This window comes from Vulpes lagopus, chromosome 11 (genome assembly GCF_018345385.1).
Source record: "Vulpes lagopus strain Blue_001 chromosome 11, ASM1834538v1, whole genome shotgun sequence".
Taxonomy (NCBI): domain Eukaryota; kingdom Metazoa; phylum Chordata; class Mammalia; order Carnivora; family Canidae; genus Vulpes; species Vulpes lagopus.
The window spans coordinates 17,334,872-17,361,947 of record NC_054834.1 but is presented as its reverse complement, the minus strand read 5'-3'; the positions used below and the strand labels follow the sequence as shown (position 1 = coordinate 17,361,947).

The following is a 27,076-nucleotide window of genomic DNA, read 5'->3' as shown; positions in this document are numbered from 1 at the left end:
TGAAACTTCCCTAAATAATAATTCTTCTTAGTAGAACCGTACCGAGGAGCTCACCTTATGAATGTGGCTTTTATCTTCTCCATGCTGGTATTAACTTGCTTTCCCTGTCCCTTAATAACATAAGAATTTAACATGTCCACCACCTTTCTTTCTGTTGACTTTAAATTTCACTTTGCAAAGTGTTAAAGATTTTTGTTCAAGCATCATTCTTCCCTGTAGCTAAACCCATAAAAGTTTTAACACTAGTCTGTATTAACCACTAGAAGCAATGCGACCAGAAGTGGTAGAGATGTAGCCCCAGAAAACTCAGTACCCTGATTTTCTGACTTAGCAGTGACTGATGGAGGCCAGATCTGCCTGCTCCTGCCCAGCAGCAAACAGCCATGTCCCCTGGTCCTCGCAGGAGAGTGGTCCGACAGGCTTTCTGAAACAAATGCAAGAAGTTGCTGCGGCACGAGACTTCAGCCAAAGAGACACCGAGAATCTGTGTCGTTGAGAACTAATTATTTTTATCTGTGCCTATATGGAGATCCTTTCTGATTTGCCCCCTGGCCTTGGCTACACTTGCAGGGCATGGGATCCATGGCTGGTGACAGCCCCAGGGAGACTGCTCTGTTGCTGACAAACTAGTCAAATGCATGACTTGACTTGAAACTGGTCGCACTCCACAGTTGATGCTTGGGACCTCCATTCTGTTCTGTGTCTCCTTTCTCCTCATTGTCAGCTGTGGGCCTGTGTCATGGAACAGTCCAAGAGCAAATCCAGTTGTACTTGGCCTTCACTGCTGGCAGAGGGCCTGTGACCGAGGGCCTGTTGACCAGGCTGGGGAAGCTCAGCTGGGGCACTGCCTGCATAGACAGAAGGGACTCTGTTAGGCTCTGGTGCACATTTTCAGTCTTTCCATTTTGGATTCCACGACCTCTGAATTGGCTGCAGAAAGGCTGGTTCTGTGTCCAGGCGCAAGCTGAATGCCAGCCACCCTGAACATGCCTGTCAGGCCTGTGGGGGGCTCGCTGTAGGGACCCCGGAGGGAGAGGGAACGGGCAAAGGTTAACAGACTGTCTTTATCCTCCAGCTGGATCTCATTTGCCAAATACTAGAAACCAGCTGGAGGACACATCATCTTCACCCCTGGGTTCTCCACTTGTACGCAAGTATTTCTTGCTCTCTTTTATCAAGGTGTAAAAAGGGCTAAAACAACTTGAATTGCTGCCCATTTTGGCAAAGCTTTTTCAGAAGTTAACAACTGAAAACAGTTGTCACCAGCCCTGACACTGTCTTAGTTCTGTACTCATCATTTAAAGGAGTGGCCCAGTTACTTTACCGGTCCTCTTTCCCTGGCATATGGTTGATGGGGAGGAGGGGCACGTGATCTCAGGACTGCCAGGAAGGGGAATTTAGGTTAATACAATTTATCATTTATGCGCCTACTGCCTGGTTAGATTCTAGGCATTAGGCTGATGGTTGCCATCATACTCATGAAGCTTTCAGCAGGGCCTAGCCTTTCATAATTAGCATGAATTCCATCTCTATGTGCTATTCAGAGCCACTGCTTAGACAAACGGAGTTTTAGAGATGAACCCCTTGGCTGATGGCGGCTCTGTTGTTTTACCCGTCAGCAGGCGGGCCAGTGCTGCTGAATTTACAGTCTTTCACATCATGACCAGGATTCTGGAAGCTACCATGAGTTTGTTTTTACCTCTGCCTCCTGGTAAGTCTTGGCTCTTTTGTCCTTTGTTGTAAGAAATGTGTTCTTTCTTCTTCACCATGGTCCCCAGATTTTGACAACATACTGGATGAGACTTTCTGTGTTTGAGAAATTATGTGTCTGGTGTCAGTGTGAGAGATGGGCCTGACATTGGTCTCTGCAGACCAAATCTCTCCTCATTATTAAATTATACTGTGACTTGTCACTAACTTTAGGGAGCTGAAGCTGGTCTCTATGCAGCTTGCAAGGATATTTTGAACCAGTGGACTGATTTAGGGAGATCTTTCCCTGATGTCTGCAGGCTTAGTTTATCTGATTGAGAAAGTTAACACTCAGGAGGAAGTGGGTCTGGCTGTTAGAAAATAGCTGATTTTTATGTGCTAAGAAGCTAAAAATCGCCCTTAGGATTTTGAAACAGGACCAAGTCAGGCCTCAAAACACCCTTGGCACATGTATGTAGTCATTTATTTAATTGGTCATTTGTTCACTCAATAAACAAACATTAGTTGATTTTTTTATTATATTCCATATACTGTGCTAGAAATTAGAGCAGTTACAAAAAGTAACAGAAATCTAGTTGGTAACATGTATTCATTTTAAGAAACAATAAGCTCCTCTCTGCCTTGTGTTCATTACATATATATGCTTTTTTTTTAAAGATTTTATTTACAGAGAGAGAGAGAGAGAGAGAATGCATAAGCAGGTGGAACAGCAGGAAGAGGGAGAGGGAGAAGAAGGCTTCCTGCTGAGCAGAGAGCCCATCACTGGGATCATGACCTGAGCCAAAGGCAGATGCTTAATGGACTGAGCCACCCAGATGCCCCCATTATGTACATATTCTGATGAGTGCTAAACTTTATGATAACTATCACTACATAATGTTTATCAGCCAACTTAATTTAATTTATTCATATACATCTATCCCATCATCTATCAGTAATTCATTCCTTTACTCATTTTAAGTCAACATGTAGATGGTGCCCATTTTGTGCCAGTTACTATACTAAGTACTTTACTTAAATGAGCCTATTCCATTTTCATAACAGTCCTAAGCGGTAGGAGCTTAAATTGGACCACATTAAATTGCCAATACCCAACCAGTTTTTGACCAACAAAAAAGGCACTTTCATATACTTCCACTTAATATTATTCCCACTTTATAGAAATTGAGGCATAGGAAGGTTAAGTAACTTGCCTAATAGACACACAGCTATTAAGCAACAGAGCCAGTGTTCAAATCCAGGAAGTCGGGCTCCAGAATCTGTGCTTTTACTACTATTCTGTGCTTGCCTCTTGAATTTTATATTTCATTTGAATTGGTTGATGCTGAAACATTGACAATTTATTGGCCCAGAAATCCCCACAGCATGTTTCAGCCTGTATGCATTTATGATACATCTGATTCAGTTTGGAATCCTTCATGCTTTCTCTATCCAACATATGCCTTATCTTATAAGATCTGCTGATATTGGAGGTACAAAAAGGGTTTCCTTTGATTTTTTAGGGATCCAAAAGTGACCATTCATGAGAAGAATGGATGACTTTAAATTATCCCAATAGAATAGGAATTTCAAGGGGCCCTCTAGAAAGAGTGAAGGGATTTCATGAAAAACTATGTATGGTTTTCTGGCTTCAACTCTTAATTATTTGTCATTAACACAAAAGAGTTGGTAGGGGCATGGATTCATGCTTTGAGATTTGTTCACCATGGATGTTCAAGCCTCTTTTGTAAATAAATGAAAGTGACTTAGTGGGGACAATATTATATCTGGGAGATCATAAAACTTTACTTTCTATGGAACATCAGGGACATGTAAGGAGAGAAAACATGGAAAAGTGTTATCCATAGTGATTAAGAATTATTGTGAGTAGACTTTATGGTTTGTTTCCATGGGTCAGGTAAGGAAGAGCAATATCTCTCCTTTCCTCTTAAATGTTTGTTTCCTTCATGTGACTTGGAAAGAGAGGTGAAGTGACACTGGATCATATGGGTGTACACGTGTATGTGTAAATACAGGGTGTTTTTTTCATGTACTTGTGTATATAGGCTTGCTCTCCAACCCTGCTGGACTGTTTGAGTTCCAAGGGCTGGAAACTTGTAACCCAGTTGGTTAAGGAATAAAGAGGATGCGGACCATGAAAAAGTCATGGTTTCAAAGTGGAGCATTTGTAGTTTAAATGGGACCTGTGTTCCCCCCATGGGCTAGAGGAGGCCAGGAGCCCTGGCGGAGATGAGAACTAGAGTTGGCTGGAAAAGCTCTGTTTTGAAGCTGATGCCTGCTTATGCGTTCTCTCTCTCTCTCTCTCTCTCTCTCTCTCTCTCTCTTAGCCAATTTGCTCTGTTGCTTGGAGCTGACCCAAAGCCAAGAACTGTTGGATGTGGGGCTGTGCCCTAGGGATAAAGGATGAAGGATCATCAGGGATCTTTAGGACATGGACACAGGTCTAGAGAAGGAATTCTGAATCCAAGAAATCTATAGGAACCTAATGAACTTTTCTTCAGAACAGATTTCATAACTTTTTCTAATCTTGGAAAGAATGTCCAAATCCACTTGAAAAATCTCATGTTATTGGTTACTTAGTAAAATCACTTTTTCTTTTTTTTTTTTTTTTTTTTTATTCAGGGAGGCCAGAGTGGCGTCATCTTGTTGTCAGCCCCTTAACATCTGCTTGTGGGCAGAGCCTGCACTTTATCTGACCCTTGATGTGGCCAAGGACTTAGGACTTAGGACTCAGTCTCTCACTGCTCATGATTCATGTGTTCAGAGAGAGAGAAAACTCCACGATTGTTCTGAACTCAAATTCAGGCTCTTTGGGCATCATGTCTTTGTCATGTAAGCTCCTAAGATTAGGCTGTGATCCATTGTCATTCCCTATCCACACCCCGTCAGTTTCCACGTCTGGACCCATTGCCACATGCTTCCAATCCCTTTCCTTCTCCTTCACTGTCAATGCCCCCATCACCCCTGGTGCAGGTTCATGCAGTGGCCTGCCAACACCGACAGCTTACACACCTCTTGCAGCAAACTGTTGATACTCCAGTCCATTCTTTGCCTGTTGCCGTTTTAATATTCCAAGAGCAAAACTCAGACCCTTTTACCATCTTGCTCAAAAGCTTTCAGTGTACCTCCCCAAAGTCTTCTAAATAAGAGATTCCTTTCTGTCATTCAGCATTCAATCCCTGTCATGCACACTCAGAGCACCCTGCACTTTTCTTTTATAGAACTGGTCACTTTTAAAGATTTTATTCATTGTTGGAAGAAAGAAGGGGGAGGGGCAGAGGGAGAGAGAACCTCAAACACACTCCACATTGAGCTTGGAGCCCCATGCGGGGCTCAGTCCCACAACCCTGAGATCATGACCTGAGCCGAAATCCAGAGTCAGATGCTTAACCAACTGAGCCACCCAGGTGCCCCAAACTGGTCACATTTTTAAGAACGTATATGTTTGTAATTCTTTGATTGTCTTCCCAGCAGCCTGGGAGGTGGATGGGAGCAGCAGTCGTGTCTGTTTTGCTCATTATTGTACACCCAGCTGCTTGTCTGGTGTCTGGAAGGGATTTGTTAAATAAATTAGCCATTCCAACCTACCTCCTACCATACCTCTTGTATACCTGATTCCAACTCAGCTGGGTCATTTGATACTTTCTGAATATGTCCCATACTTCCTCACCTTTGGGCCTCTTTCCATATTGTCCCATTAACCCAGCTACCAATTCTTGGGGCAGGATAATGTCATAGCTAAGAGCCTAGGCTAAAGTCCCATAGCCTGCATTCAAATGTAGCTCTGCCACTTACTAATTATATGATCCCAGGCCTTTCTTAGTTCCTGTGAATCTTGGTTTCCCCATTTATAAAGTGGGAATCAGGCAGTTCCCACGTCATAGTGTTGTATGAGGATCAGGTTAGCCAGTGCAGAGATTGAAGGCCTTGCTACATGTTTGCTCTTGGTCACCATTGTGCTACCCCATTGCTAGACTCTTTTTTTTTTTTTTTTTGTGCTAGACTTTTCATAGACCGAGGGCTGGTTCTCCAGGCAGTCCTGTGGAAAAGATACTGGTGGCTCCATTTTAGGGAGGAGGAAATGGAGGCTCACAAAGTTTTAGCTGGTAAGCAACGGCAGGATTCTAGTGCAGATCTGCTCAGGCAAGGTGGCTTTTTCAACTGCCTCCACTTTGTATGTTCTCTGGCCTCATTTCCACCCCCAGGAATTGCATTTACCCTTCAAAGCTCCCCTCATGTGCTGTCTTTTCTGAGAGGGCTTTTCTAATTGTTTCCTGGACCCATATCTTCTCCCATTGATATGGTTTTTATTGTTTATTATTAATAGTGTGCTTAGAACTCTGGATTTCTGAGCGTTTGAATAGCCCTTCCCATAAGACTTAGGTTTGAGGGAGTTGCCTTCCTCTCTTGAATTCCTATAGATTTGCTATCTGACCATATTATTTAGATTTTTCTTGTTTATAATTTAGTTCAAGTAGACCCCAAAAGCCTTTCTTTAGGGCATACCCAGAGATCAAGCATATAGACTGTCCCCGACTGGTTCAAAATTTTTCCACTTCAGCGAAGTGTGGTCCCTGGTAATCAGCCTTTTAGCCTGGGCATATAGAGTTTGAAGGTCTTCTGTTAATTGTTCTCTTTTGCCATCTTACTGTAGAATTGCAAACCTGTTACACTGTACAACTGTTTTTCATTGAGCAGGCCTTGCACTCTTTTTGCCGAAGAAGGGACACAAAGTGAAGGACGTGCCTGCTTGTTGGGAACTTACCATAGACCCAGCACAGTACTTAGTCACGATAACACAAAGAAGGAGACTTGGACCTTGTCTTCAAGAAGCATTTATTAGGGACGCCTGGGTGGCTCAGTGGTTGAGCATCTACCTTTGGCCCAGGTCATGATCCTAGAGACCTGGGATTGAGTCCCACATTAGGCTCCCTGCATGGAGCCTGCTTCTCCCTCTGCCTGTGTCTCTGCTCTCTCTCTGTGTCTCTCATGAATAAATAAATAACATCTTAAAAAAAAAACATTTATTAGGAACACCTGGGTGGCTCAGTGGTTGAGCATCTACCTTTGGCTCAGGGCGTGATCCTGGGGTCCTGGGATCAAGTCCCACATCGGGCTCCCCACAGGGATCCTGCTTCTCCCTCTGCCTATGTCTCTGTCTCTCTCTGTGTCTCTCATGAATAAATAAATAAAATCTTTTAAAAAAATCAAAAGAAGCAGCATTTATTAGATTCTAGGTGTCAAAGCACTGAGTTGAGGGCTTTATTACTATCCTTGAATTCACTTCCTGTAGAAGGCTGGCTGACCATGCGTACTACCCCCCCCACCCCCACCCCCGGTCTCTCATCTAGGTTTTCATACTCTGCACACGATCCTTGGCGTCCACTGTCTCCCTTTGCATAACCTGCTGCATTACATTGACAGTGGGGTGTTGCTGCTCACCGAAACAGCTGTCATACGGCTCATGAAAGGTAAGAGGCTCTGAGTTTGCCACAGGGCCAGCGCCAGTCTGAGCCCCGTCCAGGCTGGCTTCCCGGGTGTGCACCCCGTGCAGTCACACAGGGCCTTGCTGCCCTCGGGGGTGCCCCACATTCAGCTGCATGCTCGGCATTACATCTTAAAATTTATAATATTGGAACAGGTAGGGGGGTGTCCTCATTTGTCTTCTGCAATGGACCCCCAAAATTATGCAGCCTGTCCTGCTAAGTACAGTTCATTTCCGGTAACCAGCCTTCAGCTAATTTAAAGTAGACTTTCAAGAGGCCCCAACGGGCTCCTTGATCCATACACAGCTATTGCATTCCTTTTCTGTACATGAGGGCACTTGAGGATAGGAGCCTCCAAAGGCTTGTTGCTCCAGAAAATGTCATGGAATGGCTTACTTTCAGCTGATTAACTCTGTCATCTCAGACTGGAAATGCAAGAAAATTTGAGAGAGGCAGCACTCATGTGAGTTTGGACTCGAAGGTCTCGAGTCTAATCACTTGCTGAAATTACTCATTGGGTAGCTTACAGATGTGTTGGGGTAACATACTTTAAAGTATTTGCTGTTGCCCAAGGTGCCTTCTGTTTCAGTACAATTGTTTTGTGACCGGCAGCCTCAGAACCCTGTCCCACATACAGAAGCACGTCAGTAAACGAAAGCCCTTTAATTCAGAGACACAAACTAAAAATTTCAAGCTATTGTTAGACTTAGCCTGAGAATTCAGGGTGGGGAACGTGTGTTATCAGAATGAACCATCGAAGTATTATTCGCTTGCTCAGATATCAAAATGGAGATTTGTTCTTTTTGCCAATCTAACTTTTTTGTAGATCTGGACAATTCCGAGAACAATGAAAAACTAAAATTCAGCATCATTGTGCGGCTTCCCCCGGTAATCCTGACTTTTCTCTTATTCTCTCCATAAGCCTTGGTGTAAACCTCCTTAGTTTCTTCTTGCAAAGGGAGCATTTACTTGTTTTGGGCTAAAGTCAATTGAATTGTTTCACTTTTCGGTCCTTTCCAAGAAATCCCATGCATCTCCGCCCCGCCGGCCGTTCCCTGCTGCGCCCAGAAAGTGCTTGTACTGCCCCTGGCCTGGAGTGCCTGGCACGGCCTGCCTAGAACATTTAGCCAGTTTCTCCCTCTTAGGAAACCACACTAATATTTACATCTGTGAGCCTGAGGGGAGGGAGAGGGGAAACATGTGCTTCGGACATTTAAACTGATAAATTTAAATTTAAATACAGGTGAGGTCAGAAGGTTCTGGAACTGCATTTCCCCCCACTGCCATTTCTACCACAGCAGGAAAACATTTCCAGGTTGAAGGAAGAATGAGAAACATGAGAGAAAGGCTTGTCCAGACACTCCTTGTTTTTATGGGGGATGTTAGCTCTCCAAGTCAGAACTACTGTGAAAATATGGAATTCCACAGCAAGGTCCTAGAGCCCCGGACTTCGTGGACTTGCTGACCCGAGAGCTCAGCCGGCCCTGCTGTTGACATACCTGGAGCGCCTGTACCTCCGGCTCGGTCCTCCCACGCAGGGATGTCCTTCTGGGCCTCCTTGGTTTCCTTTGTAACACCCCCTCCTCCTCGCAGCTCACTGAAGCCCAGGCAAGGGCAGAAAACAAGGCATATTTTCCATGGCTAGATCTCTCTGGGGAAAGTCTCTGAACATTTAGTTTGGTCTCTAAATTTGATTTTTTTTTTTTTTTTTTTTTGCCTCAATCTCGTAGAGAGTTACATTTTTCTGGGCAAGACGTTGGCGAGAAAAAAAAAAAAAGACATTGGCGAGAACATGCCTACAACCTTTTGTTTCCCAGCAAGATACCACTTAGAGTTGCAGGTACCCAGTTTTGAAGAATAGCAGATGAACTCCATTTCAGAAAAAGAAATTTGGCAAGATCAGTGTATGAACTACTTTCCTTGGGGTTGAATTGGAGTATTTATTCAAAATTCAGAAGCACACCTCCTAGGAAATGGCCTTTCTTCAAAGGTCATTAACCATGAAGGGCCTCTCTTTTATTTTTTTAGTTTTTTTTTTTAAGATTTTATTTGTTTATTTGACAGAATGAGAGAGCATGTGTGAGCCAACACAAGCAGGAGGAGAGGCAGACAGGAGAGGAAGAAGCAGGCTCCCTGCTGAGCAGGGACGGGGTCCATCCCAGGACCCCAGAATCATGACCTGAGCCCAAGGCAGATGCTTAACCCACTGAGCCACCCAGGCACCCCAAGGGCCTCTCTTTAGACTAACTAGCTACTTTGGAATAATCCTTTTAAAATTATAAGTAGATAAAGGTACACGTACTTGATGCCAGTATAAGCTACATTCTCCTCTATATTTTTTCCATTCTTTTATTGTTATTCTTGACTCAGTTTTTTTAGTTTTAGATACACAGGAAAATTGAGTGCAATGTCCAGAGATTCCCAGTACACCCTCTGCCCCTCCACATGCATAGCCTCCCCCGTTACCAACATCCCCCACCAGAGCGGTCCATTTGTTACAACTGATAAACCTGTGCTGACACATCACAATCACCCAAAGTCCGCAGTTAACATTAGGGTTCACTCCCGGTGGTGTTCATTCTATGGATTTGGACAAACGTATAATGCAGTGAGTGGGTCCATCATTATATTATCACACAGAGTATTTTCACTGCCCTAAAAATCCCCCTCTACGTATTTTTCAATTTGCTTAACAGCATATTGGTCAGAAGATCTGTCGACTTTGGGATCATCCTATGAGTTCTAACATCATTTCGCGGAACCATGTGAAGCAACTGCTACTGAACTATAAGAAACAGGTGAGTCTGTGGGCAAGCACAGCCCACCAGATGTTGTATGGATCCTATCTGGCCATTTCAACATAGCCACAGAGTCAGCAATTGTAGTGCTTACAACCACCACCACCACCCCCTTTTTAAGTTTGTGCTTGTTTTGGAGAGTCCGCTAATAGCAGAAGTGGTTTCCCTTTTAGCCTCAGAGTTCTATGATTGACAAGTCACCAGGCAGTGTGGAGTTTCTGCCTCTGAACTACTTCATTGAAATACTGACAGATATAGAATCTTCCAATCAAGGTAATTGCACTCATCTGTCCTCAGGGCTCTCCTGCTTTTCTCTTGACACGTCAGTCCCGATTCACTTCTGCGTACCCCTTTCTTTCCAGAATACACCTTACTCATAAGGAGCCCTTACTGCAGCGGGTTTTAATCAGTAACATACAGTTTAGTTCCTGGAGTAAATTACCAAAGGAATAATCACCCGTGAGGGGTGATTAGGGTTGAAGGGTTGAAGAGGCTCAAAAGCCATTTGGTTGATGTGAATGACCTTTCTTGGGGCTTACGTATAATAAATTTTAACAACACATTTTCAGAGTCATGTGTTTTACTCAAATATAAAATAATTACGATTTCAATGAGCTGTAGGCCCAATGTTTTACCATGGCTACATAGTAACTCTTTTCTCTTTATTTCTTCCAGCTCTGTATGCTTTTGAAGGACATGACAACGTGGATGCAAAATTTGTGGAGGAAGCAGCTCTGAAACACACCACAATGCTTTTAGGCTTATAAAAGAGAAAATGCAATTATATCAGCTTCCAGTATTTTAATCTTGCTCATCATCTTGACTTCTGTTGAGACTCCTTTACCAATATTTAAAATTGGTAACCAAAATCAGAATACATTGTTGAACCATCTGAATTTCAGTTTGGTGCTTGTTCAGAGAGAACTAAACTGCTGTACCTCATCTCAGTTTTGAAGAGCAGACAAGCAGTCAAGTGTAGAGGAGTGACAAAACAGTCTAGGAAGCATGGACTGTCTCAGTGAGGACCCAGTGGCTTATCTTCCTAATGATTTCATAGGCCAACAGCTAGTTTGTATTGCACTCTGAAATAAAATGTGCTTTAAAAAATGCAGGGAACAGTGCTTAGAAAAACAAAAACGAGATGTGTTGCGGAAGATAACACATGACAAGTAGAAAAATGAGATGTTACATAAGAATTGTATTTGGAAAGAGGATGCTTTCTAAAGAACTGAATTTGGACCAGGTCAACTCTGCTATTTCCAGTGTGGAATGCTTTGTAACATACAGCAGCGTGTACATACAGTTCTGAGAGTGGGCTTTGTCTTTGTGATGGTTCAGATGGAACTTTATTTAATATGTTAAAGTTTTTTGTATTTATAAAAGTTTGATTTAGTAATATCTTGTCATTAAAAAAAAAAAAAGAACACTGAAGGTTCTAGCCTGACTCTTGGTTTATGAACCTAGCCTTTTTATTCCAGCCAGAAATCATGAGTTCATGAGCATGTTCCCTCAGAGGCCCCCAGGACATCTAACTAATTCTCCTAGTTTTATTTTTTCTTCCCTTTTTTTCTCTCTTTTTAAAAGATTTTATTTATTTGAGAGAGAAGAGAGAGGGCACACAAGCAGGGGGGGAGGGGCAGAGGGAGAAGGAGAAGCAGACTCCCCAACGAGCAGGGAGCCCGATGTGGGGCTCATGACCTGAGCTGAAGGCAGATGCTTATCCCACTGAGCCACCCAGGTGCCCTTTCTCTCTCTTTTATAATGAGTTAATTCTGACCAATAACAATAGTTGCTTGCCTGGGGTCAGCCAGGCCCTTTGCTTTTCTATCTCTACACTGTTTCTTACAATGAACTTGTGAAATTGTAATGATTATAAATATCACTAGCTGGTAAAATAATTCAGCTTCTTTTCTAAAATCATACTTGTGTTCCAAAAATTGCCCTCTCCTATGACTTTCCCCTTTTGGTCAAATATTTAGTCATCACAGAGACCCCAAATCCTGGAGTCCTGTCAGCATGTTAGACTCTTTCTCTTGGAAGATCACTATTTCCCCCCCCCTACCCTTTCATACTTGGCGTTGTTTCGGTGTCTTTCTGAAGTCTGAGTCATCGGACTCCCATTGATACTGGTCCTGCCACCACTCTGCTCATAGCCATTCGTTTCCGGATAAGATGCCAACTCCTTGACATTCAGTGTTTCCTAAATCCCAGCCTTACATGCTTCCCCAACATGAACACGCTGTTTAAGCCAGGCCAGTTCTCTGGGCCCTGAGCACCTTTTTCTTCCAAGCCTTGCTTTAGGCTACTTCCCTCACCTGGAATCCCCTCCCCACTTATTAAAATCTTATTTATGTTTAAGGGCCAGATAAATAAGTCCATGTCTGACCGTGATCCCTGGCTATTCCCACACACAGTGACACCTTCCCCTTCTGAACCAGTAGCACATGCTATAATATTTAAACGTCCATCCCTTTGTGTCAAAAAAATTGTATTTCCATTCTTAAGTTGTTTCCTACAGGTATATTTTTTGGATTACTAATGCAATTAATAATTCCTACAACATAGGAGCTGTTAAGTATGCAGTATTTCTTTGTGTTGACCACACAGTATTATCATAGGTACTTTGCTTTATAAAACCACCAAATTAGATTAGATTCAGGACTGATTTGTAGGCTGAGAATGAGATTAAATTCCATTCTGGCAGGATGGGGGCTTGGAAAAGATTTTGTTTCCATTTAGAGAAAGAAGAAAAATAAGGAATGTAGTATTTCTCATTTCCAGAATTATGACACAAAATCCATACCTGACACCAGTTTGAAGTATGGTTTGAAATATTAATGAAGTAAAATCAGTTTTCAAATCTTGCGTATTTTCATAGATGAGAAAATATAAAAACAGAATTAGGAAAATGTACTTGGGTGAAATGCAATAAAACCAGAGTAATGAAATAAGTGGAACTGGCCTCATTTTCAGCTCTGCCACATGCAAAGCTGTGTTTTCATTGGAATTTTTAAAAATCTGGAATCAGAACTTGATCACAGGCTTGTTTGTATATAATGTAAAAAATCTAGATTTAGAAGAAAGATAAATTAGGGCATAATTATTTTTGCAGCTAAAGGATTATCGTAAAAAGAATTATCATGATGTAACTTTAAAAAGGACAAGCTTCAAAAAAAAAAAAAAAAAAAAAAAAGGACAAGCTTCCACACGGCTTTTTGATTTACATTACCAACATGAACTTCAAATGCATCTATTTAACAAAGTGAATTATAACCCCCGTGATACTTGGGATACATTCCTTTTCAAACATTTTATCTTTCTCTTTCAAGGGAGTATGTTGAATAGTGTTTGCTTTTTTTCTTCAATAAACAGAAACCACTCTGCCAATTTCTGTACTTCAGTAAATATTGATTTATTTTTCTTGCATTTTTATAGCACTTGGACTACTATATAGTTCTGAAAGTCAATATATAGAGTGAAAAAAAATGAACAATACAGATATACGCTTTAACATAGTTGTAGGAAAATTCTATGTCTTACTTAATATCGTGTAAAATATAGTAGCTGATGAGTGTAAAAGGAATCCATGCTGTTTGCCGTTGTTGGTTGACTGGGATGCCATATTTGTCTGTAATTTAGAGCTATTCTGCTGATACTTTCCAGCTGTGCATCTGAGGAAGCGTGGCTGAAGTGTCTCCTTGAGAAGCCCAGATTGGTTCACATGCTCAGATTTCAATCGGCTTTGGAACAGGTTTCCTTATGTGCCTCATATTGGCCCCTTGTTCACTGGGCTTGAAAGGAGCCAAAGCGCCATATGGTTTTGGCAAAGGAAGAGCGGCCTCTGCCTCTGGGATGTAGGCATTTGGACGTGGCTCTGCAGTTGTGTAAACACCGTTGGGGAGTTGGCGGTTGTCTGATACCAAGAACTCCTGCAAAGAATGATTTTTCCTTTTTAGTTTCCTGAAAACAGTAATGAAGTCCCTTCATCCTTAGGGCCCAGCAGACACAGCTGCATCTGAGCAGCCTTAGCCTGTGCTGGCTGGTATTTTCCCCCAGGGATGGGAGGGTATGAGGGTGGAGTCACTAAACACACACACACACACACACACATACACACACACCACACACTGTGTCTCCCTTGACCTTGTTGCTCATGACCCTTGTTGCTCATGCATCACTCTGTTCCTGGAATTGTGGGGTTTATCATAGACTGGCTGGTGGGTCCTAAATTCACTGTATTTCAACTTCAATATCTTTCATCAAGCACTAATTATTTCCATATTTTTGAAAAAGGCTGGAGTAAGTCATCGGTGAGCAAATGTTACAAAGGAGGAAATAAGGATAAAGTAGAACCAGAGGAGAGAAGTGGTGAGCAGCTTGCTTTGAACCTCCAGGTCCTCAGAATTGTGCCTGTGCTTCTGGAGAACAGAGGAATTTCTTCTAGCGTTAAAAAGCACTCTAAGCAATGGAGACAGGTAAATGACAGTGGGGACAGGTAAAATTGGAATGCCCTCAAAAGCAAAGCCTCAGGCACTGTGGGAATTATAAACCCGACCCTACTTTCAGGTATTCCTAGCACATATTTGGAAAGCATGTTTTCTTGGGTTAGGGGTGAAGAGCGATCCTTTGGGGGGGGTATTTACTTGACAGTCTGAGAGTGAGCCGTAGGTTCCCAGGATGTGGTCTTCTTAGGAAAATGCCTAATTCCATTGTAAGAATGTCATGGGGTGGGCAAGACTGGGCCCCTGAAGGGCGGGGCAGTCTGTGTTAGGCCTAGACAGGGGCCCGTGGCAGGAGAAGAAGCTGTGACCTTGAGGCCTATGATGCACACGAAGCAGAAGAGGCTGGAGGCCTCACAGTGTGCTCCAGTGGCCCCAGTAGCCACGTGTGGGCTGAGGAGGGACGCAAGCAAGGACAGAGACTGAAGACCGTTGGACAGAACCAGTGCCAGCCTGGCTGCTGTCCTGCCAATGGGAGTCCATGGTGTTCAGCACACAGGCCACGATGAAGGGCTGGGACTTGGTGCTCGGTGAGCGTTTTCTGGAGAATATCATGCACTTTGGACTATTATTTTGCCCTGTCTACATCCTCTCTTAGAATTCCTTTCTAATGATCGTCAGAACTAAGTGTGTGGTAGAGTGGGACATTTTTCATACATTTTGGGAGGACCCAAATCCCAGAACACAGCCCTTCCTAGCACACTTTACAAATGCAACACAGAAGACCAAGCTTACCCGAGACTTCTCAGCGACAGCCAAGGCATACATTTCTTCATCTCGAAGTACCTTCAACCATTCTGTCTCGATGTCTTTATTGAGTGGCAGGCCCTTTTCTATCCTGGAATTGCAAGAGAAAATGAAGTCTTCTTTCTCCCTGACTTCCTTTTGGAGTTCAATGGCCAGAGCTTGCTTCATGGACAGCTCAGCAACAAGAGCCATCATCTGTTCCGTAGCATCTTTGATCTTCTTCCGGTAGCCATTCATCTAGAATGAAAGAGACCAAGGCTTAGACTATATATATTCCACGAAGAGTCAAGAAAATGGCAGGCTGAGAGCTGTCTAGAATGGTGGGGCGTGGGGGGGGGGGGGCGGCATTCTTGCCTGAAGGAGGGAGAGCCTAAGTGGGAATTCAGAGAAAATAAGAACTAGAAGAGATCTCAGAGATTGAGCCCAATTTCCTGGCTGTGTAAGTAAGGAGAAAAACACATCTGTTCATTGAGCTATGGAGTTCCAAGTGGATAGATAACACTGAGGGGAATAGTCCCTTTAAGAGGTGAGAAGGAGAAAAGGACAGGATATTTTTGATGTCTAAGTTCTGGCCTAAGATTGCCATGTTTTTAATTTGTCACTTATCCAGCGGAAAAAAGTCTGGTAGAACAAAAACTATACTTAAAAAATACTTGTCATCATTGGGCAGCCCAGGGGGCTCAGTGGTTTAGCACCACCTTCGGCCCAGGGCCTGGTCCTGGAGACCCAGGATCGAGTCCCACATCGGGCTCCCTGTGTGGAGCCTGCTTCTCCCTCTGCCTGTGTCTCTGCCTCTCTCTCTGTATCTCATGAATAAATAAAATCTTAAAAAGAAAAATACTCATCACCTATGCAGAGGTCCCGCATCTGAAGTGATTTTTAATGGAAAGTATTATACCTCATTGTGGTTGCACTATTGATCATAATTCCTGGGATGCATCTTTATTAGGTCATGAGCAAGCATGAACTGAACCAGGGAAAATCTGGTCAATCATTTGAAATGAAATGTACCTTGTTCTATACATATGTTTACCATTTCACATCAGGTGGTTATCATCAAAGACTTAAAAGATCGGGCTAAGTAGAACACAGCACGATTAAAACAATATTTGTTGAATGAAGGAATTAACGAATTCTATCTTAATCCTCCAGCCTTTTGAGCCAGGGTATACTGAGACATGAATGTGAGCTTCCAAAAACTACACCTGACCTTGAAACACCTTCATCTCCTAATAGAGAGCGGACACTGGCCTATGTGGGCCTGGGTTTAGGGCAATGTTGCTGCCAGTGGTTTGCCTTTCTCTGAAAATATAATGACTGATTATTATATACACACTCTCTTTAAAGGAACAGGGAATATATGCTTCAAAAACTGTTCTACACCACAGCGATTTTTAGGAAGCATACATTGAATAAAAACAACCACCTTTTAAAGCTTCAATGGTAAGTCATTATCTTAAGTTTCATGGATTCATCAGTTAGGGCACACCGAGTGTTATGTGTATGTGTACGTAACTGGCCGACCTTTTCTCCTCCAAAGAAGGATAGTATCATTCTGGGCTTCTGGGCTGCTCTAAGTCTTTGGCTGGGAATCCCTCTGCCTCCCCCTCCCCCTTTTTTTTCTTTTTAAGATGGTGGGGTAGGGGGAGAGGGAGAGAGAGAATCTTTGGCAGGCTCGGTGCCCAGTGTGGAGCCCAGCATGGGGAAAGGAGCTGAATCTCACAACCCTGGGACCATAACCTGAGCCAAAAATCAAGAGTCGGATGCTTAACCCAGGTGCCCTGGGACTTCCCATTTTCTGTTCATTTGGGAAAACTTGCAAGAGGAGCCATTTGCTTCTAGGAAAGATGAGAGCCTGGAGATCTGCATTCTTGTTGAGTCCCCACAAGGGGCTAGGCCACTTCTTACCTAGTGAATACTTAAAACAACTTAAGCTGATGTCACATCCCTGTCACAGATTAGAAGACTTGGTCATTAAAATCCTCTCTGTGTCCTTCTCAAGGTCACTCACTAGTATTGCTAAGTCCCGGACCTGGTATCTGAACCATTCTACCCCTAGTTCTGCCTACTGTGAAGAGGTCATAATGTTGAATGAAAAAACAAAAACAAAACAGGGAGAGAACACCAAAGGTGGGGAAAGGCAGGGGAGATGAACCACTAGGCTAGGACTCCTCTGACGGAAGCCTCCCAGGTAGCAGTCCCCACCATTAGCATTTCTCTAGCCTTTCTCAGTTGACTTCCAGACTCTGTTGACCAGCCAGCCCTGGGTGAAAACGAAGGACTTCCCCTAAAGAGAGGGAAGTTCATTTTGCAAAAGGAAGGAAGGCAACATTTAGAGAAACAACATTTAGAGAAAATTAGAGAAATGCTAATTCAGGCAAGTTCATGAGACTAAAGAAGTCTTAACATCTCCTATTTCTGGAGTAAAGTTGTGACCTGCACAGGAGTCGTGGGACTGGGGGCTCAGTGTGCTAGTGGAAGTCCTCAGAGCAGCCGGGTAAAAGCCAAAGGAAAACGGCAAAGGAGCCTTGAGATTTATAATGATTTTGTTTCTTTTTTTTTTTTTCTTTTTTGATTTTGTTTCTTTAGGGCACCCAAGTGTTTCTGGAATGGGACTGACTGTTCATTCATTCAACAGACTGTTTTTTTCTTGAGCTTAGTGCACACCAGCTTTGGGGAAATTAAAATCCCCGTGCCGTCACGGCGGGATGCTCCAGGGGGCCAGGAGGCCCAGCGAGCAGGGGACCCGGACGGCCCTGTGCGGAGGCCCTTCCTCCCCTGCCTCCCCTGCCTCCCCAAGCCCCCTCCTGCCGGCTGCCCCTTTCCCCACGCTCTAGCACCAGCCTGATGGGTCGCTCTGAAGTAGCAGGCCTCAGATTTTAAATGTCTGAAATTGGGAAGCTCCACATTCAAGGTGTCGCCTTGCTAGTGGGGCCCCAGCGGTGGCTGCCCCCCAAGACTATTAGGCATGGGTGTCGGGTGATTGCTGTTCTCTTGTCATGGTCCCTGGCCGTTTCTGGGTTCTGGCTGGGTTCTGGATTGGGGCCCCTTCCATGCCGCCTGCTGGCTAAGTGAGGCCTTCTGATCACAAGGAACTAGAGAGGATTCAACTTGGCACATGAAATATAAGGGTGACAATTTCCATATTTTGAATATGTGAAACTTGTAAACTGTCATCGAAAAGCTTAAGTCTGCCCAGTATAAAGTGAATCCACTCAGGGAGCAAGATTGAAACCGACTCTGGACAATTTTTTAAGATTCACCTTTACATTTTAAATTTTACATCTTTGTTTCTCTAGTCGTAAAGCCTGATCTCTCCAGTGCTTCTGTCAATGAATAACGCAGTCGGCGGGAAATGAGAGGGGTATAGGATAAGGGACAAGGCAGGGCAGACCTTTTTGGCTAAGAGCAGTGTGTCCTGCTTGTAGGCCTGAGTTTTGCTGCAGAGCCTGTCTGTGAGCCGAGACACCTGTTCATAGATAAAGTCCTTCTCCAGTAACTTCTCCTCCTTCTGGGCCAGCTGTAGTTCCAGCTACAGTTGAAAACAATGTCAATAAAAAGGAAAAAAGTCATGCAAGTCAAAATCTCTCTTAATTAGAGCACTGTTTCTCCCCCTTAATGGGGACAGATTGCTTTTATACAGTTGCCAAGATGGCTGCAGGAAAGTCTTTAGCACCGGCCTAGGTCAAGACTTCCCTTGCCCCCCCACCGCCACCCCCTCCGGATAGCTTTGGGAGGTCTTCCTCCCCTGGTAGAGGGTGTCCCTCTCAGGGCCAGCCAGCTTCCATGTTGCCACTCCTCAAATTTCATCCACTGAAGATGCCAAAAATGTCCTTTGGGCTCTGAGACAAAAGTGGGCATCTTGAAACCACTCAGGTTTTACTTCTTTTTGGCAAACTCTAGAAACAAGCTTAGGTTTAACTACTGAATTACAAGGAAAGGACTGGATTAGTGGCTAGGACAGTGAGGGATGGGGGACAAGTCTGTCTGCAGAAGCTGGGACAGCACCACACGTAGCTGGGCGCTGACGGACACCATTCTGAGGATGACCACTTACCGCATCTAGTTTTTTTATCATTTCTTCTTGGGTCATATCCTTCCCTGGAATGAAGCGGATTCTGTTCTCACCGTCAGGATTTATAAATTGTTTCTCCAGGTCCTTTATTCTCTCCGTGCACTGTGAAAACTATTTAAACAAGAAACATTAACTTCAAAACTAACTCTCCTGCTCACTAAATTTTAAAATCACATAGCCCAAGGTCTTTAAAATCTTTTGGTAGGATCAGTCTGGGGCAAGGTGAAAGAGGAGGACTGTCACCATCCCAGCTGCGGGGACCCGGGGTCGAGTGCCGTGTCCCATGAAGATGATGCCCAGGACTGCTCTCCGCAGCAAGGCCGAGATCTGGGTCATCAGAGAAAAAGCTGATTTTACCACCAGCCCTCCGTGTTCCGCCGGTGGGAGGCTGTGTGGTTGCAGCGCTCAGACTGTACTGACCTGACCTCTTTATTTTAGGTTGTTACAGAGGTCAAAGTAGACAATGTACAAGGCCAGTGACACACTAGACTCCAGCTTAAAACTCTTTGTTGGAATACGTTTAATGGCTTCCAGAAGAACAAAGTTCTCAATTATTGGGTCAATCTGGTGTACGGTCTGCAAGGAACTGCTGAACTATTTATATTTTTTTTGCTAACCAACCAAGGTAGTGTTTCACAGATCAACTATATTGGTTGAATCAATGAGACTTTGGCGGTAGGTGAAGAAATACGCCAACTCCCAAGCAGGAGGGGCAGTCACACTCAGCCTCACTTCATGGGGAGAGATGTGGAATGCAGTGAAAACCAAGAGTCATCACTTTCAACTTTTTTACTGAAAACCTGTAGAATCTTAGGCAAATCATTTATCATCTCTAAACCTTAGTTGTCTTAGGTGGCTCAGTCGGTTAAGTGTCTGCCTTCAGCTCAGGTCATGGTCACAGGGTCCTGGGTCGAGCCCCACATGGGGCTTCCTACTCAGCAGGGAGCCTGTGCCTCTCCCTCTGCCCCTCCCGCTGCTCATGCGCATGCTCCTCTCTCAAAGAAATATATAAAATCTTAAAAAAAAAAAAAGCCTTAGTTGCTTCAACTGTCAAATGAGAAGATAAGGCCCAATCTAATGTAGTTGATTCACTAAATGAGATAACACATCTCAAGTACTTTACAACATATTCTAGGGTGATGGGGGTAGAATTTAATTTTTAATTCATGAATTCACCTCCTCCTCCTCACAAAAAGAATTTTAAATGGTGACATAATTATTTTTTTTCCTCTTTTATTCCTCTCTCTCAACATTCCTTAGTTGCCCTCAATATGGAGTTAAAGTATACATATATACATAACCAAGCGTAAATACATAATTATGCCATTTATTATTAACAATGCTTCACATTTTCGTTTCTTAATTAGGAAATAAAATAAGGAACAAAAATATGGTGCTTGCTTATCAAAATAGTACCTTGATTGACCTTATTTCCCTATGGGTCGTTGAGGAAAAACTATATACTTTTTCTTTTTTTTATAATTTTTATTTAAATTCCCCAGTTAGTTAACACACAGTGCGATATTAGTTTCAGGTGTAGAATTTGGTGATTCAACACTTACATACACCACTCAGTTGAACAACAAGTGCCCTCCTTAATCCCCATGTTTACTTTTTCTATATAAAATAGTGCGGTGTCCTAAAATAGTTCACGTAACTTCCAAGATCCCTAAAAAGGAGCTATTATTATAGGCACCAGGAAAATGTGACTCATGATCATCCTTGGATTACACTGTGAGACAATTAAAAATTGTTTCAAACAACTGAGGAAATGCAAACCTTAAGGGAATTCTGGAAATGATGCAAAAACTGGGAAGACTTTGGGGAAAAAAAACACAAGACACTGCAGCTGTAACAAATAACAGGATGTGACAGGGCTCCAACACGGCAAGGCAGGGTACAAAAATGATTTGCCTAAGGCAAATTTTACATCATGTCCTTCAAAGGGCCCATGTTATTTGTGCTGAGTAGACAAGTAAGTACAGTTTGAAGACTAATAGGAAACTTTTTTCTTTTTTTTTTTTTTTTGAGATTTATTTATTTATTTATTTATTCATGACAGACACAGAGAGAAGCAGGTTCATAGGCAGAGGGGGAAGCAGGCTCCCTGTGGGGAGCCTGATGTGGGACTTGATCCCAGGACCCCGGGATCACGCCCTGGGCTGAAGGCAGATGCTCAACCGCGGAGCCAGCCAGGTGCCCTGATAGGAAATTTCAACAGTTCTTAAGCTTAGAACTGACTCTGGCAGGACAGGTAACTGATGCTAACCCCTAGTCCATATGTCTCAATTCGTACGCAATGAGAATGGAAAAGGCTCAGATCAGACATAAACGCTTCAGTAGTTTCCTCTTGGGTCAACTAAGCTCATATTTCACACCAGATACCTGGTTTTGTATAATGAAATGCCAAGTGCATATGTTTTAAGAACAATGAATTTTATCCATTGACTGGAAGCCCTGATTTGCAATGAACACACACAAAGTGCCTGCACAACAGGGAGAGAAGTTTTCTCTTGTGGATCTTAATGAATTTAGAGTCCTTTTGTTCTGCTGGGCATCTTGATAGTGTAGTATGGGCACAGATGGCCCCGAGGCTCTGTTTTGGGAAGGAGCTGGAGAGAAACAAATTATTCTATAAAATCGAGACAAGTGTGGAGTGCCTGGGGGACACTGTGGGGTGGTGGGGCTGCGGAGAGAAGAGGATGAAAGGTGGAAAGGCAAGCAGGTGAAATGGAGCCAGGCTAGGGTGCTGCATGGGCCAACACACATGGACACTGTTAGCAGTGATGGGGTGGCCGCCCATAGGGCTCTGCGGGTATGGGTATCTGATACTGAATTTGAGGTTCTTCACATTTCTGTAATGTACCCAATCATGCTGCTGCCCCAAATCGTCAATCAGTTCACTAAGGTCTTGCATGAATGGTTCTGTGCAGGTAGGCTAAAGAAGGAGCTGGTCCTGAATCTGCATTGATGGGGCATAGAAGTGAACCAGAAAGTGTGTGTGCCAGTGGGGGGCGGGGGGGGAGGCTGTCCTTCATATGAACCACTCATTGATAGTAGGAGTCAGACCCACAGGAATCCTGAGCAGGTGACCTTGGAGACCTGAGGGACTCCTGGGAGTGCCAGCCAACCCATCCACATCAGGCTACACTTACGAAATAAGTGATTAGGAGAACTTATGGCTAAAAACAAACATATATGGGACAGCCCGGGTGGCTCAGCGGTTCAGTGTAGCCTTCAGCCCAGGGCCTGATCCTGGAGCCCCAGGATCGAGTCCTGCATCAGGCTCCCTGCATGGGGCCTGCTTCTCCCTCTGCCTGTGTCTCTACCTCTCTCTCTCTCTCTTTGTGTGTCTCTCATGAATAGATAAATAAAATCTTAAAAAACAAACACACACTGGAATTAGAACCTTGGTACATTTATGCACAACGAAAGATCCCATCACTGATAAAGCATTTACACACTCAAATGGCATAAGATATGAAAGTGGACCCATTATCTGGTTCCGTAGTAATGTAAATCCCATGACAGATTAAATGGAAAAAAAAAAAACCCAAAAAACAAAACCAGGACTCAAAACTGTCTACACATGAGCTAATGAAAACCGTTTACTTATATATCTTGAAAAAGACCAGAAGGATCTCTGCCAGATTTTTGATAATTTTAATAGTGATTGTATCACAGGAATAGAATTTTATTTTTTTATAATGCTTGTATTTTTTCAAAACTTCATTAACTGAACATGTTTTAATTTTATCATCAGGAAAAAAACCTGAAAACAAATCTGACATTTTAGAAAACACACTATAGGTTAAAATTTGTTCCTGCTACGTTGAGTCAATGGAAAAAAGTGTAAGACACAAATCTTTATTTAATTTTTTTCTTCTATTTTCATTACGAAAAAAACAATTACATGTGAAGAAAGTAGTTTTATGTTCATAATTTTTTATGTATATGAGTATGTATTTATTTATTATTTCATGTTTAAATTGTTTGGCTTTATTCTACATTTACAAAGACTGTGTCAGGGGATCCCTGGGTGGCGCAGTGGTTTAGCGCCTGCCTTTGGCCCAGGGCGTGATCCTGGAGACCCGGGATCGAGTCCCACATCGGGCTCCCAGTGCATGGAGCCTGCTTCTTCCTCGGCCTGAGTCTCTGCCTCTCTCTCTCTCTCTCTCTCTCTCTGTGTGACTATCATAAAAAAAAATAAAAATAAAAAGACTGTGTCAGAGACCAGGCTATTCAATGGCAGGGAAACTACAGGGATTAATAAGGAGTCTAATTATATGTGATTGCTAATTAACAAACAGCAATCTCGGCTTCTAAGGTTAGGAGTTCTAAAAATGAGAGAACGAGATGGTCTCCAAGATCTTTCTAGCAAGCACGAAAAACATAGTTATGCTGGTGGCAGTGAAGGCCTGGACTCGTTAAGTTTTGAGCTATAAGGAAGCTAGTGCTGAGATTCGGGAGGGCTTAAATTCCAAGGAAGGCAGAAAATGCTTCATGGGGGACCATCTGTAGCCTGCATTCCTGAAACATAAATTCCACCTGGAGCAGCAGAATTTTTTTTTAAATTTATCTATTTTAGAGAAAGCAAGTGGGGGGGAGGGGCAGAGGGAGAGAAAGAATCTCAGGTAGACTCCCCACTGAGTGCAGAGCCCTATGTGGGGCTTGACCTCATTACCTTGAAATCATAACTTGAGCCCAAATCAAGAGTATGACGCTCAACCGACTGAGTCACCCAGGTGCCCTGGTGCAGAGGCAGTTTTAAAGAAGACACGTAACTCATGGGTTTGTACAGGTACCAGGAAGGGCCTGGCTCAGTTTACATGTAAGAACTTGATATGATCTTCAAACCAATAAAGTTGGGGGGGAGGCAAATGGCCCCAGGAAGCGTCTGATGAATGTTTCCCCCACCTGAATTTGCAGCACTGCTAAATCAGCATCCAGGGCCCTCTTGGTTGGCAATAATTTCTGGGTCACGTGAATTTGTCTTTGTTTCTCAGCAATCTTCAGTTTCAGGAATCGGATCTTTTCTTCCAGGACATGTATTTCAATTTCTCCATTTAGTTTCATCTTCTCTTGGATATTTATTTTTTCATAAAAGATGCACACCTCCTCTTCTCGCTGTATCAGCTGAATACCACTATGGTCAAAAGGAGAGGCAGAGGCTAAGAGGAAGTTGAGACCACTTTTTTACTACTTATGGTAATTCCCTCTGGATTTGGGCACAAAATACACATCAACATTACGGAATTCCAGAAGACAATAGATATTTACTGTCTGCTCTCTAGTTAAACAATTTAAGTTTTCCTAGGGATACGAGAGGGAGGGTTGTTTAGCGTCTCTTCTCTGCTCTGAGCTGATCATGCAGTTGGTATCTCTGCAAGTCCCAAAGGCTTTCTGAGGGTGGGAAAAAAATGTCATTCCCCATGCATGAATGAAGTGACCCCATAATCTGATTTTCTGCAGACCCGTTTCTTGGGCCAGGCTTGCCAACCGAGGTCTGGCCAGAAGTACCCAGGCAGGGGGCCAGGGAATGTGTTTCTGCAGTGATTCTATGGAACTTGCCAGGCCTATTAGGGTTTTTTTTTTTTTTAAGTTGAATATTTTTGATGCAGATTTCCCCCTAAACAGGCAAAGCTCTGTCCTTTGTAATCACGCCAGGGGAAAGACCCCTCCATGTGAGGAGAATGTGGGAAAGAAACAAAGTAAGAATTTTCCAATTCCAGCCCTACAGGTCTGACCAGGGCCTGGGAAACACACTGCCTAAATAATTTGTTTTGTGCCGGGAGCCAAATAAGAGCACTTTTTTTCCCTCTCAGAGAAACCACCTGCCAGTAGTTTGAAAAAGTAGTGTCCTTCGCACCCTGAAGCTCTTCCCACACTCTGCATAGCCGTTATCCCAGAGTTCATCTTTAGTTGCTTTTACCTCTTTCTCTCTCTCTTCCCTTATAGTGTGTGGACACATAATTGGATTTGCTTAATCTTAATGTTAAGATTATTATATTTCATCTGCCATTTTAGTGGCTCTTCTGGGGATCCTCTCATTTCTCCTGACAACAGAAGCCAGGAGCAATGCTTTACCACCTTTCTGTGCTTGTAGGGTCCAATGCTTAGAACGTGGCTTCACGTGGAGCAGCCCACACAAGCCACGATGAGGCCAGAAGCAATCCCTACAATCTCACGTAGAGCTCCCCGTAGCTCAGGCAGCTTGGGAACCCCGCTACAGCAGTCACTGTTAGTAACATAACCGTAGCCTGCAAGAAGTAATGCTCTTCGGAGAGTCTTACCTGCTGAGAAAGCGAGTTGGGAGAATGACTTGACAAATATACTAGGACCAAACCTGTCACAAAGGTGGTTACAAGATCCGAAGACTTATTTATGTCGATTATACTGAAATAACTTGCTGGTATCAGGGGCAGCCTGAAGGGTAGCTCGGGGAAGACCCCTGATCTTTGAGCGAGCCACCTACACCCACCTAAAGCCTACTCTTGCCTGTCTCTCTCTTAAAAGAACAACTTCTTATTTTCAGGCCACACACGCAGCTCACCCCCCCCCACTGTACCCCCACAAGAGGCGAGTGAACCCCAAATGTCAAATGCTCCCCAATACCCACCATCAAGTCTGGAGAGGAAAAGGAGCAACCTGTCTAAATGGGATCTCTGGGTTTCATTGCTCACATGAGGTTCCTGTTTAGTTTTTTTTTTAAGATTTATTTATTCATGATAGACAGAGAGAGGCAGAGATACAGGAGGAGGGAGAAGCAGGCTCCCTACCGGGAGCCCGACGTGGGACTCGATCCCAGGACTCCAGGATCGTGCCCTGGGCCAAAAGCAGGCGCTAAACCACTGAGCCACCCAGGGATCCCCCCGGGTTCCTGGTGTTTACCTTTCATTTCGACGCTGAACGGCTTTCTCGTACTTCTTGCGCAGCTGCACCATCTCCTCTTCGACGGTGGTGATCATACTGGCCAGCCGGTCGATGTTATTCAGCTGGGCTTCCTTCTTCTCTTTCATTTCCTGGAGTTTTGCTACAATTTTGTGCACGTCATTTTGCATGCTTTCACGGATGGTAACATTGTTGGCATGTTTCAGCATGGAATTTTGGAGCTTCCTTTAAAAATAATGGGAAAATGGGGAAGATGATCGTTTCCTTTGATTACTTTAAAAATAATGAAGACTTCGGAAAGTATCAAAGTCTCTGGGGCTGTAGTCTGTCCCTGGGAACGACGGGAGTAGTACATAGTCCCCGCGTCACCTGGGCGTTTGTCACCTCCCAGCACCCCAAGAAGGGTGAGTACAGTACGTGAAGATACTTTGAGGGACCGGAAGAGAGACCACATTGACATAACGAATTCCAGTACAGCTGACCCTTGAGCGACGCAGGTTTGAACCGCGTGGGTCCACCTATAATGTGATTTTTTGGGACAAATACGACACAGTGCTGTAAACGTTATTTCTTTTTTTATGATCATCTTAACATTTTCTCTTCTCTAGCCTACTTTATTGTAAGAATACAGCATACACATAACAGCCAAATATTTGCTAATCAACTGGTGCCTGGTCAGCAGTAGGTTATTTTTTTATTATTATTATTTATTTATGTAGTCATACAGAGAGAGAGAGAGAGAGAGAGAGAGGCAGAGACATAGGCAGAGGGAGAAGCAGGCTCCATGCACCGGGAGCCTGACGTGGGATTCGACCCCGGGTCTCCAGGATCGCGCCCTGGGCCAAAGGCAGGCGCCAAACCGCTGCGCCA

The 27,076-nt window shown here is 43.7% G+C and overlaps 2 protein-coding genes across 14 annotated transcripts in view; one reads left to right on the top strand and one right to left on the bottom strand.

Moving 5' to 3' along the window:
- LOC121471256 (gamma-secretase activating protein) overlaps nucleotides 1-11,420 on the top strand; it is a 67,464-nt gene extending 56,044 nt beyond the window's left edge. For 4 of the 9 annotated variants that reach the window (XM_041721731.1, XM_041721732.1, XM_041721736.1 and 1 more), the window contains 7 exons: nucleotides 1,076-1,146; nucleotides 1,620-1,711; nucleotides 7,062-7,181; nucleotides 8,023-8,084; nucleotides 9,893-9,994; nucleotides 10,168-10,267; nucleotides 10,670-11,420. In XM_041721731.1, the coding sequence (XP_041577665.1) occupies nucleotides 1,076-1,146; nucleotides 1,620-1,711; nucleotides 7,062-7,181; nucleotides 8,023-8,084; nucleotides 9,893-9,994; nucleotides 10,168-10,267; nucleotides 10,670-10,761 (639 nt within the window). In that variant the 3' untranslated portion in view covers nucleotides 10,762-11,420. Of the gene's footprint in view, nucleotides 1-1,075; nucleotides 1,147-1,619; nucleotides 1,712-7,061; nucleotides 7,182-8,022; nucleotides 9,037-9,892; nucleotides 9,995-10,167; nucleotides 10,268-10,669 lie in introns of those variants that run through there. The other 5 variants (XM_041721733.1, XM_041721734.1, XR_005982644.1 and 2 more) reach the window with 5 other exon arrangements.
- Nucleotides 11,421-11,697: 277 nt separating this feature from the next.
- CCDC146 (coiled-coil domain containing 146) overlaps nucleotides 11,698-27,076 on the bottom strand; it is a 128,092-nt gene continuing 112,713 nt past the window's right edge. For all 5 annotated transcript variants that reach the window (XM_041773791.1, XM_041773793.1, XM_041773794.1 and 2 more), the window contains 6 exons: nucleotides 26,207-26,431; nucleotides 24,233-24,461; nucleotides 19,298-19,426; nucleotides 18,635-18,772; nucleotides 15,229-15,477; nucleotides 11,698-13,923 (listed from right to left, as the gene is read on the bottom strand). In XM_041773791.1, the coding sequence (XP_041629725.1) occupies nucleotides 13,720-13,923; nucleotides 15,229-15,477; nucleotides 18,635-18,772; nucleotides 19,298-19,426; nucleotides 24,233-24,461; nucleotides 26,207-26,431 (1,174 nt within the window). In that variant the 3' untranslated portion in view covers nucleotides 11,698-13,719. The remainder of the gene's footprint in view (nucleotides 13,924-15,228; nucleotides 15,478-18,634; nucleotides 18,773-19,297; nucleotides 19,427-24,232; nucleotides 24,462-26,206; nucleotides 26,432-27,076) is intronic.